We start from the raw sequence: 19,633 nt of genomic DNA on the forward strand, positions 1-19,633 counted from the left end.
AAATTAACACTATTTCTTGGAGTTTATTTATAGTAAGATCTATGGGAAATGTGAAAAAACAAAACAGATAAACTTTAAAATCAGTTAATCTAAGTTTTGTAAAGCAGAATTAGAGGATAAAACCTGGACGACACAGAAAAACTGAAAATACACGATGAAGGCCAATTTATATAAACACTGTGAGCTCAGATTTGCAAAGATCCCACTTGAAAAGTTCCACCTTGGGAGCCGTTTTCAAAAAGTTCTTTTTTCAGTGCCTCCGAGCCCCGTTGTCATGGAAACAGACACCCAAAACCAAACGAAAGTTTAGCGTTTTCATTTGAAAATGTCCCGTAAACGCGCCCTAAATATGATCGCTTGCGCAATAACGGGTTAAGGAGTGAAGCGAGGGCAATCTGAGAGACGGAGAGGTTTATTTTGTTCTTTCTGTAAAACCTGAACGATCCTCTTCATGAGAGCAGAACAAGCAGCTCTCTGTGAGCAGGAAAAGTGCTTTTTCTTCCTCTCTGGAATTTTCTTGGCACCGTTCCTCCGGCGAAGGAGAGCTGATAGAAAAAGCTTGTGAAGATCTGCTCGCCCTCCGACTCCTTGGCTGCTGCTCCACAGCCGCGGGGGGGGGGGGGGGGGGGGCAAAGCCTTCACTACAAACACAACATACACAACACTGCAGCTGGAGGAAAGACACAACAGCTACTGAGGCAAAAACATGAAGACACAAGGTTCATAGAAAAACCATGAAACATTTTCACATGACGGGGAAGTTAATATAATCGGAAAAATAACAAAAGTATGTTAAATACACAAAACAACCACAAGACCATAAACACACAACAACAAAACAATGATCAACACAACCACAAAATGATAATAAACACACAACACAACACAACAACAAAACAATGATAAACACAACAACAAAACAATGATCAACACAACAACAAAATGATAATAAACCCCCAACACAACAACAAAACAATGATCAACACAACCACAAAATGATAATAAACACACAACAACAACAACAAAACAATGATCAACACAACAACAAAATGATAATAAACCCCCAACACAACAACAAAACAATGATCAACACAACAACAAAACAATGATCAACACAACAACAAAACAATGATCAACACAACAACAAAATGATAATAAACACACAACACAACAACAAAACAATGATCAACACAACAACAAAATGATAATAAACACACAACAACAAAACAATGATCAACACAACCATAAAATGATAATAAACACACAACACAACAACAAAACAATGATCAACACAACAACAAAATGATAATAAACACACAACAACAAAACAATGATCAACACAACCATAAAATGATAATAAACACACAACAACAAAACAATGATCAACACAACAACAAAATGATAATAAACACACAACAACAAAACAATGATCAACACAACCACAAAATGATAATAAACACACAACCACAAACCATCTTTTTGATCAGACTCTCTCGGCCTGACGGAGGCGGTGGATGAATGTTTTCTCAGAACAGTTTTCTCTTCCGCGAACACAAAATCCAGACCTTGAACTGTTTTCAAACTCGTGCAAAAATTTCCAGAAAATCCAATTTGAATTATGCAGCTGGTCCTCGAGGCGATGGAGCACAGTGAGTTATGTAAGAAATTTAAGGAGAGAAGAAACAAGGATTTACAGAGGTGAACTGAGGATGACGAGTTAATCCTTCATTATCCTTCTTTTCCTCCTTTTGCTTCTTTAATGCTCCGAGCTCCTCCACAGCACGTGTGGGTGCAGTTCCCATTGTCTCAGGATTGCTGTGTGTCTCTAGGTTTTTTATTGTTTGCTGAGACGTTTTGGGTGGAGCTGCTGCAGTGAAGCAGCCGGTTTCTCCTCCACAAGCCCACAAGGGAGCATTTATAGCAGATCTATTGTATTCAAGTTGTGGCATCATCGCTGATGTTGATGTGTCGCGTCCGCAGCCCAAAGTCAAATGAAATGCTGCAAGTCGTGAGTTTTGTTTCAGAACTGATGAGTCGGGAATGTAAAAGGAGAGATCCGTCCTCAGAAATGCTCTGGCCTCCTGATGGAAGGCAGACTTTATCTGCTGCGCATGGGCAGCATGCATACGTTCAAAACAAGGGCCTCGGTTTTATTACATGAGGTGTTGCAGCAGTTTGTATCCCACTAACCACAGCTGAAACTGAACATTTAGTGACACTTTCACACCTTTACACCTCACAGCCCATTTTGTCTGATGACATAACGACAGTGCTGCGATACAGGCTCTAGTAAATATGTTAAACACTAGAGCTCCATTTGCATGACGTTTTAAAGTGAAAATGAAAAATTTTCATTGGATTTTGAATGTCTGTTTAATGTCTCCCAACGTGGAACTTTTTGAAAACCCACCATCTCTGTGGGAAACGGAGGAAAACACAACTATTCTGAAATGCTGCTACTGTGCATGCTCACCACAGCCAGAGTAACTAGTCCTTCTGCACATGCTCAGTAGCTGGACTATAAGAACAATGTTTCCTTCGTCGTGTTGTGACTGCCAGTCCATAGTCTCCTGTACCTTGGTAGTTTTATTTTGAAAGTCACCGTAATAACAATCCAAATTGGTCGTCTGTTGTCCACTAAGATGTCTGTTTACTCCCATTGTTTATATTGTATTGTCCTCTGTGTGTGTGGTTTTATTACAAAAACAAACAGCTCCCACTAGTGGCCAGACATGACAACTACATTGTTTTCAGCGCTTCCATGGAAATGCACGTCGTTCTCACAATGTTTCCGTGCAAACTGGAGACATTTGTGAAACGAAAATGCAACAACAGTGCGTTTTCCCTGGAGAGGTTGTCATGGAAACGGGGTCCAGAAGAAATACAGGAATTGCCAAACTAAACGGTGATAGAGAGGCCGAGAGGAAAACGAATCGAGAAGTGATGCAGATGGCTGTGGAGAGGTGTGATGTTGTTCAGTGTCACCCCTCGTCTGGAAAGGTCGGACTCACTCGTTTAATAAACGGGTGACGAGGGGAGGGAGAGACAGTGGGGGGGGGGGGGGGGCATGATGAGGGATGAGTGGTCGGACTGATAGCTGAGGTGTGGGTCAGGGCTTTGTTTGTGCTGTTTTAAAAAAAAAAATTTAATTGGGGTCATTGTTGACTCTTTAGACCCTGAGTACCCAGTCCTACCCAGGACGAAACCTGCAGAACCAGACTCAGAGGTGGAGGCTTTCTTCTGCTTCAGGTGGGGTTTGGGGATAGAGGTAGAGAAAAGGATCGGACAGACGACGGAACAATTGTTGGGAGTGATTAGAACCCTGGTTCTGGTATTGTAGGGAGTCAGATCCTGGTTCTGGTATTATAGGAAGTCAGATCCTGGTTCTGGTATTCTAGGGAGTCAGACCCTGGTTTTGGTATTGTAGGAAGTCAGACCCTGGTTCTGGTATTGTAGGGATTCTGACCCTGGTTCTGGTATTGTAGGGAGTCAGATCCTGGTTCTGGTATTGTAGGGAGTCAGATCCTGGTTCTGGTATTGTAGGGATTCTGACCCTGGTTCTGGTATTGTAGGGATTCAGACCCTGGTTCCGACGAGAAACCCTCCCGTCCTCCGTTTCCAGCCGCCATGATCTGTTTCATTTCTCGGGCTGGAGGGAATCTCTCCTTGTTAAGTAGTGGCTGCAGGCTCTCTCACACACACACACACACACACACACACACACACACACACACACACACACACACACACACACACACACACACACACACACACACACACAAACACACACTTCATCAGCCGCTGCCAGCGGCGTCTGGGTTCTGTCTCCTTAAGGACGTTGGATAAAAAGCAGCGATTATTCTGAGTGACTGCCAGAGAGAGCTGGAACGGTCGGAGGTGAAGGTGGTGGTGAAGGTGATTCACGCACATGAAGTTCCTTCTGTGCTGACAGTTTGACTTCTAATTTTACTTTTTCTCACTATCAGCACTTTGATTGGAGTCTGTCATGAGAACTGTTCTTTTGGGTAATGAAAATGTTCCACTTAATTACTTCTGGAAGTCACTTCCTAAAATAAAAAAAGAAGATGGTGGAGTTACTCCACCAGTTCCTGCAAATAAAAATTAACAGCTGACTTGGGAAAGATTCTCCTGCTTTGATTTTATTAGTCTATTTGGACCTGTTGTAGTGACGGTGAATGGAATTCACTTATGTGGCTTTTCTACTGCTTTGATAGCTCCCTAACACACACACGCACGCACGCACGCACGCACGCACGCACGCACGCACGCACGCACATACACATGCACACACACGCACGCACGCACATACACACGCACATACACACGCACACACACACACACACACGCACGCACGCACGCACGCACGCACGCACGCACGCACATACACACGCACATACACACGCACACACACACACACACATGCACGCACGCACGCACATACACACGCACACACACAGACACGCACACACACACACACGCACACACACACACACGACTTCTCGAATATTTTTATTTCTTTTTTGTTTGTTGATTCTAATTGATTTACTACCAAGAGTAATTTACCGTAGTTTCTGGACAAGTCAAGAGATGCGTCATGAAATGTGGAAGAACATGAAGAAGTCTCCCTCTTGTGCAGAAGAACAATTTATTTCTCCGTGTCGACTTGATTCCAATCATCTCGGTGCCCCAGCAACTCCTTTACAAACCTGCTCTTTACTAAACTGTCCACTTCTTTGTTGTCGGGTGAGACTTTGAGTGTGAGGATTGAAACTGTACAAATAAAGTAGACATCTCTAATGTGTACTTTTGTTTTTCTCTACATTAAGCTGATCCAACCTGGACTTCACCTTTCTGACCGTAATAAAGAGCATGAGACGCTCTGGAGACCCGGGAAAGTGTCCAGAGCTTCCAGGCTTGTCTGCCAGTGTTTGACTTGACGTTAAGGTTATGGGGACAAATGTCTTGTATCTAATCAAAATGGTTTAAACGTGAGGGATTGAGGTTCCTGTGTCAGTGGATCCAGCTCTGTGGTGGAACCGCCTGACCCTGGTCTCGGTGTGTCGCCGCGGAAACGTCCCCGAACGCATCGTCCCGGGTTCATTAGGACCCTCGTCTTCTCGGCTCCTTTTTGTTTTTTGCGGAGTGAACTCGGTCAGTAAGCATCAACGTCGACTCTGGCTTTGGAACGAGTCATCGTTTGCTCCCAAATGAGGGCTTGGATGTCAGGAGTGTTTTCATCGTTACGCAGCTTTGAAGAGGAGGAACGATGCAAACTCTTCGATGCGCTTCACGTCTCGGGGACTTTGATTGGTCGGGTACAATGAGCCTTGAAATTTGGCCAGTTTGCACTTGTTTCCTTGGCTTATTTAAACTAACATCCAGATTATAGAGCATCTTCCTCCTCTAACATCTAGATTGTAGAGCATCTTCCCCCTCTAACATCATATTATAGAGCATCTTCCTCCGCTAACATCAGATTATAGAGCATCTTCCCCCTCTAACATCCAGATGATAGTGCATCGTCTTCCCTCTAACAACAGATTATAGAGCATCTCCCTCCTCTAACAACAGATTATAGAGTATATTCCTCCTCTAACAACAGATTATAGAGCATCTTCCTCCTCTAACATCCAGATTATAGAGTATATTCCTCCTCTAACAACAGATTATAGAGCATCTTCCTCCTCTAACATCCAGATTTTAGAGCATCTTCCTCCTCTAACATCCAGATTATAGAGTATATTCCTCCTCTAACAACAGATTATAGAGCATCTTCCTCCTCTAACATCCAGATTATAGAGCATCGTCCTCCTCTGACATCCAGATTTTAGAGCATCTTCCTCCTCTAACAACAGATTTTAGAGCATCGTCCTCCTCTAACATCCAGATTTTAGAGCATCGTCCTCCTCTAACATCCAGATTATAGAGCATCTTCCTCCCTCTAACTGATGTAATTTGAGATTAATTTGGTGAGTGAATCAGTCGTTACAGCGACCCACACAGTGCTGACAGCTCAGCTGATGTGTCACAGTTTCTCCTTTTCAGGAAGTAACTAGTAGCAGTAATCGAGTACACATGTTCAGTCACAAACCGATTGCTGACATCAGGATGCAAAGATGCCTCTGCAGTTTGTTGTTATTTATGATTTTTGAGGTCAAGCACAGTAAGCGCCATGCATGATGTAATGATATGTTGCCATGGTGATTGCAGGTTGCTGTCCAGGATGGCGGGGATGAAGGAGCAGCAGTTTACGGAGGAGAAGCCCCTGCTGCTGGAGCAGAGAGCAGCCGACTCAGACATGGTCAGTCCTCCACGTTGTCTCCTGCCTCTTCCCACCCCCACCCCCACCCCCACCCCCACCCCCACCCCCGTACCCCACCCTGGGTGTGTCTGTCCGTGTGGGTGCTTCCTCAGTGTAGTCACAGGACGAGACCCTCCACAACCTCTTGGACAAAGACGTTTGGGCTCATTTAGCTGTCTTATAATTAGACGACGGGATGAACGATGTCTCGATAACACCATGAGATGATGAGACGGAGAGCGGTTTGTGGGATGGAGCGGCGAAAACTGTTAAATGTGTTGTAGGCAGTTACATAAACGCCACTTATTCCACTCCGCTTATTCACGAGACAAGCAACTGGTCGAGGCTGAGGATCGATTTCAGTGCCGGAAGGAAGTGAAGGAGACGTAGAAGAAGAAAGACACACTCTTAAAAAAAAAACCTACAAACAACTACTAATTTCTAATTAAAAGGGATCTATTATAAATTAAGATTATTTTCATGTCTTGTGTTAAACAGCTGCAGTACAGAGTGGAAAATAAACAGCTTAAACAACAACCACAGCGAACTTCAAGGGGTCTTTGAAGTCTTGATGGACAATAAATATACTAAATATTTTTATGTAACTTTGATTTATAATGTTTACACAGTCTCCCTCATAAACTCTGTAATCTGGATGTTAGCTCAAGTTACATCAGTGACTGCGAGGAAGATGCTCTATAATCTGGATGTTAGTGGATGAAGGTGTTCTATATTCTGGTTGCTAGTGGGAGGAAGATGATCTATAATCTGGATGTTAGTGGGGGAAGATGCTCTATAATCTCATGTTAGAGGGGGAGATGCTCTATAATCCGGTGTTAGAAGGGGGATGCTCTATATTCTGGTTGCTAGTGGGAGGAAGATGCTCTATAGTCTGGATGTCAGTGGGGGAAGATGCTCTATAATCTGGTGTTAGAGGAGGAAGGTGTTCTATAATCTGATATTAGAGGAGGAAGATGCGCCATAATCTGTTGTTAGAGGAGGGAAATGCTCTATAATCTCATGTTAGAGGAGGAGGATGCTCTATAATCTGGTGTTAGAGGAGGAAGGTGCTCCATAATCTGATGTTAGAGGAGAAGGATTCTCTATAATCTCATGTTAGAGGAGGAAGATGCTCTATAATCTGGATGTTAGTGGGGGGGTGCTCTATAATCTGATGTTAGATGAGGAGGATGCTCTATAATCTGATGTTAGAAGAGGAAGATGGTTTATGATCTGATGTTAGAGGGGGAGATGCTCTATAATCCGGTGTTAGAAGGGGAGATGCTCTATAATCTGGATGCTAGTGGAGGGAGGTGCTCTGTACTCTGGATTAGTAAAAGAGGTTCCTCTATAATCTGGATGTTAGTGGATGGAGGTGTTCTATATTCTGGTTGCTAGTGGGAGGAAGATGCGCCATAATCTGATGTTAGAGGAGGGAAATGCTCTATAATCTCATGTTAGAGGAGGATGCTCTATAATCTGGTGTTAGAGGAGGAAGTTGCTCCATAATCTGATGTTAGAGGAGAAGGATTCTCTATAATCTCATGTTAGAGGAGGAAGATGCTCTATAATCTGGATGTTAGTGGGGGGTGCTCTATAATCTGATGTTAGATGAGGAGGATGCTCTATAATCTGATGTTAGAAGAGGAAGATGGTTTATAATCTGATGTTAGATGAGGAGGATGCTCAATAATCTGATGTTAGAGGAGGAAGATGCTCCATAATCTGATGTTAGAGGAGGAAGATTCTCTATAATCTGGATGTTAGTGGAGGAAGATTCTCTATAATCTGGATGTTAGTGGAGGAAGATGCTCTATAATCTGGATGTTAGTGATATGAACCTTCTTCTTTACCACCATCTGTTTTTGTAATTTGTCACCAGGTAACAGCCACACCTTGAAATCCATATAGAGGTCATCATCCAGCATCACTGCCTCTTGTAATTTGACACCAGCCTCATAATCCATATATGCAACACTTCCTTCGGAACTATTTCTTATCGTAATTGGACACTAGCCTCTGGACAAACACCTCTACCCACATAGCTCTCTTTTTCCAGGACTATTTCCACTTGTAATTTGACACCAGCCTCATTTACTTGAATCTGTGCCAGGCTTTGACAGTTTGAACTCAGAATTCGGAGCTGAGCGTCTCCAAAATGTATATGTGTATAAAATCTATGCTACAATGGGTCTCCTTCAAGTCTTTAAGCAGGATTGTGTTTCTATAGAGTACATGAATGAGGCTTAAAAAAAATAAAGAAAAAGAGAGAAATGATCAGATCGGTGCTGCTGAATGAGAGAAGAAGAGAGTCATTGTGAGGAAGGTGTTATGATGATTATAGAAAATGAACATAATTATTTGTCAGAGGAGGATGAAAACAAACAGAGCCTGTTGTTTGTGCTGCGGGATTCGAACCGAGCCTCGGGCTGAGCGAGGCCGCCGTGACTCACTGTGGCAGCCTGTCGGCGCGGCCCGGTGGAAGCAGTGGGTCACGGTGTTATGACTCCTATCAGATGCAGCACAGCGCTAACGACCCGTCCGGCCATCGATCCTCCAGAGGTCGCTCGTTACGACTCGCGGCTCGTCCATAATCCAGGCCATTGCCTCGCTGCCGCGTCGATCTGCTGGTGCACGTCTGTGCGACTCAACGCGGACGAAGGTTTCATGCTGCTGTCGGTGTTTCGACGTTTCAGATCCGATACTGAGCGAGAGAAAAACCTCTGCAGGTCACTTCATCAGGAAACTACTGCAGAGGTTTCTTTGTATTATGAAGTCGGAGCCTTTTCTAAAAGATTAAATCCACAGGGAAGCAGTCACAGACAGTGTTTTTATAAATTCAGTCATTTCAATTCAGTTTTTTTGGTGAATAGCACCGATTACAATACAAGTTCACGGAGAAAAAGTTGATGGAGGGAAAGAAAGAAGAGAAGAGCGCCTCCTCGAAGTCTAAAGCCTCGTTTACACAACCAGTAATTCAAGTAATTACGCATTTTGCGTTTCCGTCTCAGAGAAGCTTTGAGTTTACAAGGCAACATACTAGGAAACATGCTCCGTTTCCATGGCAACGGCAGCAAAGCTGTTCTGCCACTAGTCAGTGCTGTTGGGTGCTCCTTTAATGAAGCCACACACACACATGCAGCAGAGAAAAATACTCTCTAAACATTAACAACGGCAGAACACGGATATTCTACTGGACAGACGATGGAGGTTGGATTGTTATTACGGTGACCGTCAAAATAAAACTACCAAGTCCCAGGACAATATAGACTGGGAGTCGTGACACGACAGAGGAAACGTTGTTCTGATTGTTTCTACTGAGCATGTGCAGAACTACTAGTTTCTACGGTCATGCGCAGTAGCAGCATTTTAATGGTTTCCATGGAGACAGAATCCTTCGTTCTCGAAAGGTTCCACCGTCGTCTTATAAACGGACCCAAAGTTTTGCGATTTCACTTGAAAACATTGTTCGGTAAACGAGGCCCAAACCCACAGCAGCTTCAGTGGAAAATGGTCCAGAGTGGCCAGAAGCAGCTCTAACTGTAAGCTTCATTAACTAGAAAAGTCTTAAGGACTGCGCCTCACTGAAACTGTAAACTGGTTCCACGTGAGAGGAGCCTGGGAGCTGGAAGCTCTGCCTCCAGTTCTCCTTTTAGAAGACCGAGGAACCTCCAGAGGTACGCCAGCACTCCGAGAACCACCTGTCCTGGGTGATATGGGAGTGACAGCTCTTTAAGATACAGCGGAGCCTGGTTGTTAGGACCTTTACAAATAAAACACATATTAGATATGTTTCTCTGCAGCTTTCAGGACTTCTGTGAGGATGAGAAAATGTCTTTTGTTTTCTGTGAATGATCTGTTCTGGTCTCATGTGCTCTTGTCCGCCCCGGTTGTTTCCCAGTAACCGCCTTGTTGTGCTTGTTGTTTCGCTACGCAGCAGGATAAAGGAGAGGAGGCAACAGGGGCCAGCCCCGCGCCCCTTAACAACCCCCCTCCCCCCAGCCGCCCCACTCACCGCTGGCATGTCATCGCACGGCACTGGCTCCGCCAGACCCGCCGTCGGACCAGCGGGGTCATCCCGGTAACTACCAGAACAAGCAGAAACATACGACTGCCAGAACACAGAGCCAGACACAGCGCACGGTTAGCAGAACCTCCCCAAAATTTCACCCCCCCGGCGCACTCGGTCAGACGTCACCTTCATCTGGTGGATCAGAGACCAGCACGATGGAGAGAACCCACGACGGGGAGACGCCGTCCTCCTGCTCAGTAAACGTCTGAAAAGCTGCACAGGACCTGCTTCTTAACTCTGACATGACTAAACTCACTGACATGCAGGAGAAATGAACTGCAGGTTGAAAACCAAACTGCTCAGGCTCGCTGCCAACATCCAGTCCGAGTTAGTACGTCTGCATCTTAATGTTAATTAAAGATATTTATTTATCTACTGGTGAGATAATTTGAGAATTTTTTATTTTTTTTATCACCAACTAAACAAACAAAGCAGTAAAATCCTCATGGACAAGAAATCAGAGGATCAGAAGAAAACAAATAACTTAGCTTAGCATTTGAAATATTTGTCTGTTATTAAGACAAAACAAATGTTAGATTAACTTGTTACTCGCGTGTCATGTTCTTCAAGTAGTAAACTGGCTTAGTGCAAAACTTGACCATTAACAGCTGGAAGAAACATAAATATACAACGATAGCACTTGGCGCTAATCAACCAAACAAACTAAAATTCTGAAGGAGAATTTAAAGAGTAAAGGTAAAGCTGCAGGCTAGTTAGCTTAGCATTCTCTCTTCTTGTAACAAGGCATCAAGTTTGATGCTTCAGTTAATCATCAAGTCGATCAAATCAAATCAAAGCTAATCGTTGGATTAAACTGCCGAGATGAAACTAGAATACAGATTTTGTTCACACAGCGAGCTAGCTTCACGCAGACTTGAGCCTAGCATTGCCGAACAGATTGAAAGACGTTACCCAATAGAAGGATGTAGACATTTTGAATAATTCAACAATCTTACGAAACCATGAAAATGAAAGAGGACAGAACAAATCAAAGGGTCAAAATGAAGCTGTCGTCGCTTTGACCAGGCTAGTTGTAGCTAATAGAGTTAAATTAGCTTAGCATCTTTCAATTTGTCTGGATTGTGACGTCAATTTTGTTTCTTTATTCTACATTTCTCCTCTATTAATACTATTAATAAATTTAAAAAAAAAATAAACTTTGGTATCTTCATAAGTCAATTGGAATATTAGATTATATTGTTGAAACGGAACTAGCATGCAGCTGATCGCTGAACCACAAAAGAAACACAACTATATTGGAAAAAAAAAAAAAACTTTTATTACTTTAAGGCTTCGTTTACACGACAACATTTTCAAGTGAAAACTGAAAATTTTCATAGCATTTTGGACGGGATCTGTTTACATGCTCAGAGCCGCTAAAACTGGCTCTCTGGGTGGAACTTTTCAAAAATACTACAACTCCGTCTCCATGTAAGCGGGGGATATACAACTTTTTTTGAAAACCCGCCGTAGAAAATCTTTCTTCTGAACATAAAGGAGTTGATGGGGAATAACAACAACAAACACACGTGTGTGGTTCCATTACAAGAACAACCAACAGCACCAACTTGTGGCCCGGCATGCAAACTACTTCGTTTTCAGAGTTTCTGCTGTTTCCGTGGAAATGGACGTCGTTTTCTAAATGAAAGCTTTTCTGAAGCACAAACGATGCATTTTCACTTGAAACGTTGTCGTGTAAGGCTTTAGTAAGATATATGAAAATAGGTTTTTTAAAAAAATTAAAGACACCCACAAAAGTAAAATACAAAAAAAAGAAATGATCATAAATAAAACATTACTTGTAATAAAAAAAAACTATGTATACACACATATAGCTATAGTTTTTATTGTTACAAGTCATGTTATATTTATTTTGATCATTTAGATTTCATATCTATATTCTATTAAAAAAATAAGTACATTTGAACTTCCTCACCACTAGAAAATAGAAGTTTATAGAAACATGTCAATGACACAGCAGAGGCGGTTCTTTAGGATTTAATAAATCCTTCATTCATTTAAAAAGAGAAAAAGTGATTGAAGCTCAGACTGACAGAGCCTGCAGGGAGCGGCTCTTCATCATCATCATCATCATCATCATCATGAGGAGCTTATAAAAAGAGAAGAGTGCCACCTGCTGGTCCGACCACCGCACTGTCGTCTCTGACGCACCCCCACCCCACCCCTCCTCACCCCCTCCCTCACCCAGCCTTCCCTCTCAGCGTGAACATCCACACCAGCTGAAGCTGCCCAGCCCAGAATGAAGAGTAATCAGAGTACATTTCGCTTCGTCACTCAGCGGTTCCCAGCCTCTGGTCCTGGACCCCCTCTGTGGACGGGAAGCAGTCCATGTTCTTTTCATTCTATCTTTTTTTTTTTTTTAATTTTGCATCTTGTAAAATTCTCCAAAGTTAAAAATGAATCTTTTAAAAGTAATTTCTGGAGCGTGGCAAACACGAGGCCGAGCCGAGGCTTCGTCGCTGCTGCCACGAAGGCCCACCAGCTTCAGCCTCAATTAGACATTTCAACGTATTTTGCGTCGTTAAAATTGGCTTTATGTTGAGATTGTAGTCATTTTCCGTTTAATATGACACTGTCCTTCTCACTAAAAATGGAAATGGACAGTTTGTGGCCCCTGAACCAGGATTTGTTTGACATCCATCATGAAAAAGGTTCTGGAAGCCGCTGACTGAACAATTGAAAACAGCGTTTGAATCCTTGTGGGAACGTTGTACCCGGCAGCTTCAGGTTCTGTGTCGGCTGAGACGTCTCTTCTTCTTCAGGCGTGTCTCCTGTCCGTCCGACTCCTGATTCCTTCTTCTCTTCTCAGTCTTCTCTCCGATCGGACTCCGCCTTCTCCCTCGCTAACCCGCCGCTCTTCCTCTGGCCTCCTCCGTGTTGCTCTGTCTTTTCTTCCAGAAGCGTCTTCAGACAAAACCTTCACTGAAACTGCTGCATGTCTTTAACGTTCTCGTGGTTTTCAGAAGTTCCTGCTCTGAGTCGACCTGAAAGGCCGCAGAGCACGAATGAATCACGCCGACTGAAAACTCAGTCAATAACCCCCATTTCAAATCTTCAATACTTTGATTGTCTAATTCATCTCATCAATAATCGTTTCTTAAAGGAAGAGTTCACAGTTTTTACACACGTGTCTGTAAACAGTGTAGATTAAAACATAATTTGGCTCTTTAGGTTAAAATAAAACTTTCAGAATTAATTTAGTTATTTTTTTTTATTATTGAAGTGGAGTTTTATCAAGTGTCCAAAAAGAAATCAAGAAATAAATAATTGTTAATATTTGCTTTACTAACTGACTTGTTTTAATCTGTGTTTGGACAGGGTTTATTTAAAAAGAACAAGGTCGTATCTTCTATTTTTCTTCATCTCTTTTTGTGTAACAGAGATTTGAGATAAAGCCTCTTTTCGTGCGATCGTTAATTTTAAAGCGAGTAAAACAGCATCGATTAAAACAGCATCGATTAAAACAGCATCGATTAAAACAGCATCGAGTAAAACAGCATCGAATAAAACAGCATCGATTAAAACAGCATCGATTAAAACAGCATCGAGTAAAACAGCATCGATTAAAACAGCATCGATTAAAACAGCATCGAATAAAACAGCATCGATTAAAACAGCATCGAGTAAAACAGCATAGAGTAAAACAGCATAGAGTAAAACAGCATCGAGTAAAACAGCATCGAGTAAATCAGCATCGATTAAAACAGCATCGACTAAAACAGCATCGACTAAAACAGCATCGACTAAAACAGCATCGATTAAAACAGCACTGATTAAAACAGCACCGAGTAAAACAGCATAGATTAAAACAGCATCGATTAAAACAGCATCGACTAAAACAGCATCGAGTAAAACAGCATCGACTAAAACAGCATCGAATAAAACAGCATCGACTAAAACAGCATAGAATAAAACAGCACAGATTAAAACAGCATCGACTAAAACAGCATCGAATAAAACAGCATCGACTAAAACAGTATTGATTAAAACAGCATCGAATAAAACAGCATTGATTAAAACAGCATTGACTAAAACAGCATCGAGTAAAACAGCATTGATTAAAACAGCATCGACTAAAACAGCATCGAGTAAAACAGCATTGATTAAAACAGCATCGACTAAAACAGCATCGACTAAAACAGCATAGATTAAAACAGCATCGATTAAAACAGCATCGACTAAAACAGCATAGACTAAAACAGCATAGATTAAAACAGCACAGATTAAAACAGCATCGATTAAAACAGCATCGACTAAAACAGCATCGACTAAAACAGCATAGATTAAAACAGCATCGAATAAAACAGCATCGACTAAAACAGCATCGACTAAAACAGCATAGATTAAAACAGCATCGAGTAAAACAGCATCGAGTAAAACAGCATCGAGTAAAACAGCATAGATTAAAACAGCATCGAATAAAACAGCATCGACTAAAACAGCATCGACTAAAACAGCATTGATTAAAACAGCATCGACTAAAACAGCATCGAATAAAACAGCATCGACTAAAACAGCATCGATTAAAACAGCATCGAATAAAACAGCATCGATTAAAACAGCATTGATTAAAACAGCATCGACTAAAACAGCATCGAGTAAAACAGCACCGATTAAAACCGCATCGATTAAAACAGCATCGAGTAAAACAGCATAGATTAAAACAGCATAGATTAAAACAGCATCGAATAAAACAGCATCGACTAAAACAGCATCGACTAAAACAGCATCGATTAAAACAGCATAGATTAAAACAGCATCGACTAAAACAGCATCGACTAAAACAGCATTGATTAAAACAGCATCGAATAAAACAGCATCGACTAAAACAGCATCGATTAAAACAGCATTGATTAAAACAGCATCGAGTAAAACAGCATCGACTAAAACAGCATCGACTAAAACAGCACCGATTAAAACAGCACCGATTAAAACAGCCCCGATTAAAACAGCATTGAGTAAAACAGCATTGATTAAAACAGCATCGAGTAAAACAGCATCGAGTAAAACAGCATAGATTAAAACAGCATAGATTAAAACAGCATTGAGTAAAACAGCATAGATTAAAACAGCATAGATTAAAACAGCATCGAGTAAAACAGCATCGAGTAAAACAGCATCGATTAAAACAGCATCGATTAAAACAGCATAGATTAAAACAGCATCGATTAAAACAGCATAGATTAAAACAGCATAGATTAAAACAGCATAGATTAAAACAGCATCGAGTAAAACAGCATAGATTAAAACAGCATCGAGTAAAACAGCATCGAGTAAAACAGCATCGATTAAAACAGCATCGATTAAAACAGCATCGAGTAAAACAGCATCGATTAAAACAGCATAGATTAAAACAGCATTGAGTAAAACAGCATAGATTAAAACAGCATAGATTAAAACAAGTCTCAGGGAAGCTTGACGATTGTCATCAAACTTCGACTTCACAAAAGTGTGAACTCCTCCTTTAAAATGAGTCGAGCCAAGATTCTGTCAAATGTGAGTCCCTCCCTCCTGCGAGAGGATTTATTCAAGACTTCAGATTCATTCCGACGTTCAGAGCTTTGACCGAGTTGAGCCTCAGATACCAGACCCGACAGGAACCAGTCGGGTCTGGAGTTTCACAAGAGTGGAGCTAAAGTTTCTCAGGGGCTCCGACGGAGTCAGACTTACCTCAGAAAGTCAGGGTTAATGAAGTCTGAATAAACTCAGGTTTAGGACTAATATCAGAGAGTCAGTCTTAACCCAAGAAGTCAGACTTACCTCGGGGAGCTGAAGTTAAGTCAGGGAGTCAGGCTGAGCCGACCTCGGAGACCAAATCCTAGGGATCTTCAATAGACGCTGACGATTCCTCTTGGTGTAATGGAGAATCTGGCTCAGGCTCTCGGTGTCGTCATTCAAACGTCATCTTTTCTCACTTTTTACTACTGTGTTGTCTTCAGTTTCTCACATGTGCGACCTTTACTTTGGAAAACCAAAATTTGGCTCAAACTGAAGTAGACTTTTTTTTAAAGGGGTATTTTATCAAACTCACACACCTTCAAATTTAGGTCAGTCCAGTGACTTACTGCTACCCCCGAGTGAACACAACACTGGCTGATATACTGCATATTGTACCATTAAATAAATATTTCACGATGCAGACAGGAGTGTAGCCAGAGGCAGGCTGAAGAGTTCTGCTTAGACAGAGAGGACGAGTCTGACACGGTGCAGTTTAAAGTGTAGTTCTACTTATCACCACAAGGGGGAGCAACTAAACCATGGAACCAATACTGTCCCATTAGATACAAATAAACACTGAATAGATAGATAGATAGATAGATAGATAGATAGATAGATAGATAGATAGATAGATAGATAGATAGATAGATAGATAGATAGATAGATAGATAGATAGATTGATTGATTGATTGATTGATTGATTGATTGATTGATTGATTGATTGATTACCACATAAGTCCCCAACTCAGATATTAAAAACTGATGGAATAACCCCTTAAATAAGTCCAAAATCAGAAATGTGCCACTAAAAGTGACTGTTTCTGGTCCGCTGGTGTGGTTCTGAGGCGCCTGTGGGAAGCTGAGGTTCTTCCTGGTCTGTGGTTTGGACCTCCGGTGCTCGGCTGGTGTTGCTCTTCTGTCAGCTCCACACCGGATGATGTTCCCTCTGTCAGTGTGTGAGCTTCTCAGTTCATGCTGCTCGTATTGGTTCTGTTTTAATTGCTCTGTCTTCCTGTCTACTCCTCTCTCTGCAGGAGAGCTGTGAACAGCTGATGCCGGCCGGAGACTGGAAGGTATGAAAGGATGAAAGAGAGAGAGAGCTGTTTTGTTGGTTTTTTTTTGCTTTTTCAGCCTGTCTGAGTCATATTTGATTTCCAGAGCTGAATATGGCGAAGACGATGGAAATTAGAATTAATAACACAAACCTCAAAATGCTCATAATGCAGCCCTGTGTATTCCACTGATACCTAAAAAATCTGTTAATACTGAAAACTCAAACAAAGACTAAAACACTTAACATCATGACACTCGTCTTCCCAGCATGCTCTGTTTCTTGTTTCTTTTGAGAAAAAAATCCTTATAAAAAAGAAAAGATTATATGTTTTAAATTGACCGTTTATCTATTAGAAACCAGGTTTTATAAATGTGTAATTTACATTGTCCATATAGCAGTATGCATATACTGTATATTGTCCATATATAGTAATATACAGTGCAGATTACAGGCGTGAAAATTGCAGAGCTGTTTAATCACATGATGATTTCTTTGACTTTGGCTAAGAGTGTGTCGTCTTATGTCGTAGAGTGGGAGGGGTTTGAAGATGGCCGCCGTCCCCAGTGACGTATGACCTTTCATATGACCACTTTGTCAGTAACGAGTAATCTGACGTGTAATTATTTCCAAACCAGTAATCAGATTAAAGTTACTTATCCAAGGCGCTTCTTCCTTCCTTCATTCAGTCTGTGCAAGCTCACCTGGCCCCGCCCCCTTCTCAACTCTCAGCCAATCGCAGGTCATCTTGCTCTAACACAAAAGAATCGGATCCAACACGACGTCGTCATTAAACCTTGACATTGCAACAATCACACAACTACAGACATGTTACACTATTTTTGTAAATGTCCCTGAGCGAAAAGGGGGCTCCTGAGCAGGAAGCCCCGCCTCTTTTTTTCAATCAATAAATCAATAATCGGAAAAATTGGATAATAAAACCATGAGTCGGATATAAATACAACAAAGAATGTACCAGTTGTCATTTTTGTTTTGTTATCATGGAGGGGTGTTGTCGACAGCTGCTGGAAGTAACTAAAAAGTTACTTAATCTAACTTAGTTACTCTTAAAAACAAGTAATCAGTAAAGTAACTAAGTTATTTTTTAAAGAGCAACAAGTATTCAGCAATCATATTACTTTTTCAAGGTGACTGTGGCAACACTGGTCATCCCAGTGAACCTTTCCAAACTGAGCGTGGGCTTTTAGTCCTCGTGCTTCATGAGTTCCTCTCGTCCGTCTGTCCACCAGAACGTCCGTCTTCTCCCATTGCTAATGCTGAGAGCCCACTGTTCTCTGTGTGTGTGTGTGTGTGTGTGTGTGTGTGTGTGTGGTTTTGTTCCCATAAAAACAAACAACAGCACCAACTAGTGGCCTGGCATGCCAACTGCATCGTTTCCAGCCTGTCTGCCATTGCTGTGAATAAACAAACGTCGTTTTCTAAATGTTTCCGCGTCAACATGAAACGTTTTTGAGAGGAAAAATCCGAAAACGATGCGTTTTCACTTGGAACGTTGTCGTGGGAACGAGTCCGAAGGTTCTAACTGCGCCATGAGAAGTACCGACACAATGGTGGTCCGGTCAGTCGGAATCAGTAAAGCATGCTATGCCTGCTAGCTGCGCACCACGGCGAGCTGAAGAGAACAGGAAGGACACACCGGCAACCTTCAGCGAGAGAGAATGGAGCGATTGCCGGACAGACGGACGCTGGCTTTGAACATGCGATGGTGGCCATCTTGGTCAGAATGGAAGCTAAGCTAAACGTGCTAAGCATGCCAGCGTTGCGTCTCCACCCTGCGCCTTTCGAAAAGTTTCGTGAGGCATTACAGCACGAGTTTGACGAGTTTCCTCCGGAGCTTCACACCTGCGACGGGGTTTATTTTAGTCAGACGTGTTCTGAGCGTCAGCCGCCTCCCATGAAAACACCTCTCCTTCACACCCGGGTCCTTCTCACAGCTGCACACGAGGTGCAGGGCGGCGCCCCGCCCCGCCCCGCTTCCCCAACCCATCCTCCACTTCTAAAAACCTTCGAGTGCGCCGCGTGCGTGGTCCACAATGTCGCGAGGCCGCGTTTAATCCAGACGTCTTTTGAAGCTTGTTTGTGTGATAAAGGAGCGTCACGCTACGTCGGTTATTTTTAGAACCTTGTCAGAGACATCCTACTTCATTATCCTGCGCGCGGCATGAAGGCGAAGCTTCGTTCTGGCGGTGCGCTTCAATCCGGCGCTCGCCGGGGAGTTCGCCGAGTTCGTTAAGCAGCTTCCAAACGACATTAGAAGGTGGCATCACCGGGAGAATCTGAGGGAAATTAAAAGGCTGCATCTTTTAAACGAACCCTTCAATGTGCCGTTGGAGCTTTTCAAGCTGCACATTTTGTGCTTCTCACTGGAATGTTTCAGAAAGTCACTTGTTTGGAGACTCCGGTGTAAAAAAAAACAACAAGAAGAAAC

The 19,633-nt window shown here is 42.4% G+C and overlaps 1 protein-coding gene across 3 annotated transcripts in view; it reads left to right on the forward strand.

Moving 5' to 3' along the window:
- Nucleotides 1-19,633, forward strand: part of ndrg4 (NDRG family member 4) — a 53,572-nt gene that overhangs the window by 15,468 nt on the left and 18,471 nt on the right. For 2 of the 3 annotated variants that reach the window (XM_080475524.1, XM_080475525.1), the window contains exons 2-4: nt 6,232-6,322; nt 10,260-10,403; nt 17,168-17,206. In XM_080475524.1, the coding sequence (XP_080331650.1) occupies nt 6,245-6,322; nt 10,260-10,403; nt 17,168-17,206 (261 nt within the window). In that variant the 5' untranslated portion in view covers nt 6,232-6,244. The remainder of the gene's footprint in view (nt 1-6,231; nt 6,323-10,259; nt 10,404-17,167; nt 17,207-19,633) is intronic. The other variant, XM_080475526.1, reaches the window with a different exon arrangement.

Source organism: Lipophrys pholis (assembly GCF_963383615.2).
Source record: "Lipophrys pholis genome assembly, chromosome: 11".
Classification (NCBI taxonomy): Eukaryota; Metazoa; Chordata; class Actinopteri; order Blenniiformes; family Blenniidae; genus Lipophrys; species Lipophrys pholis.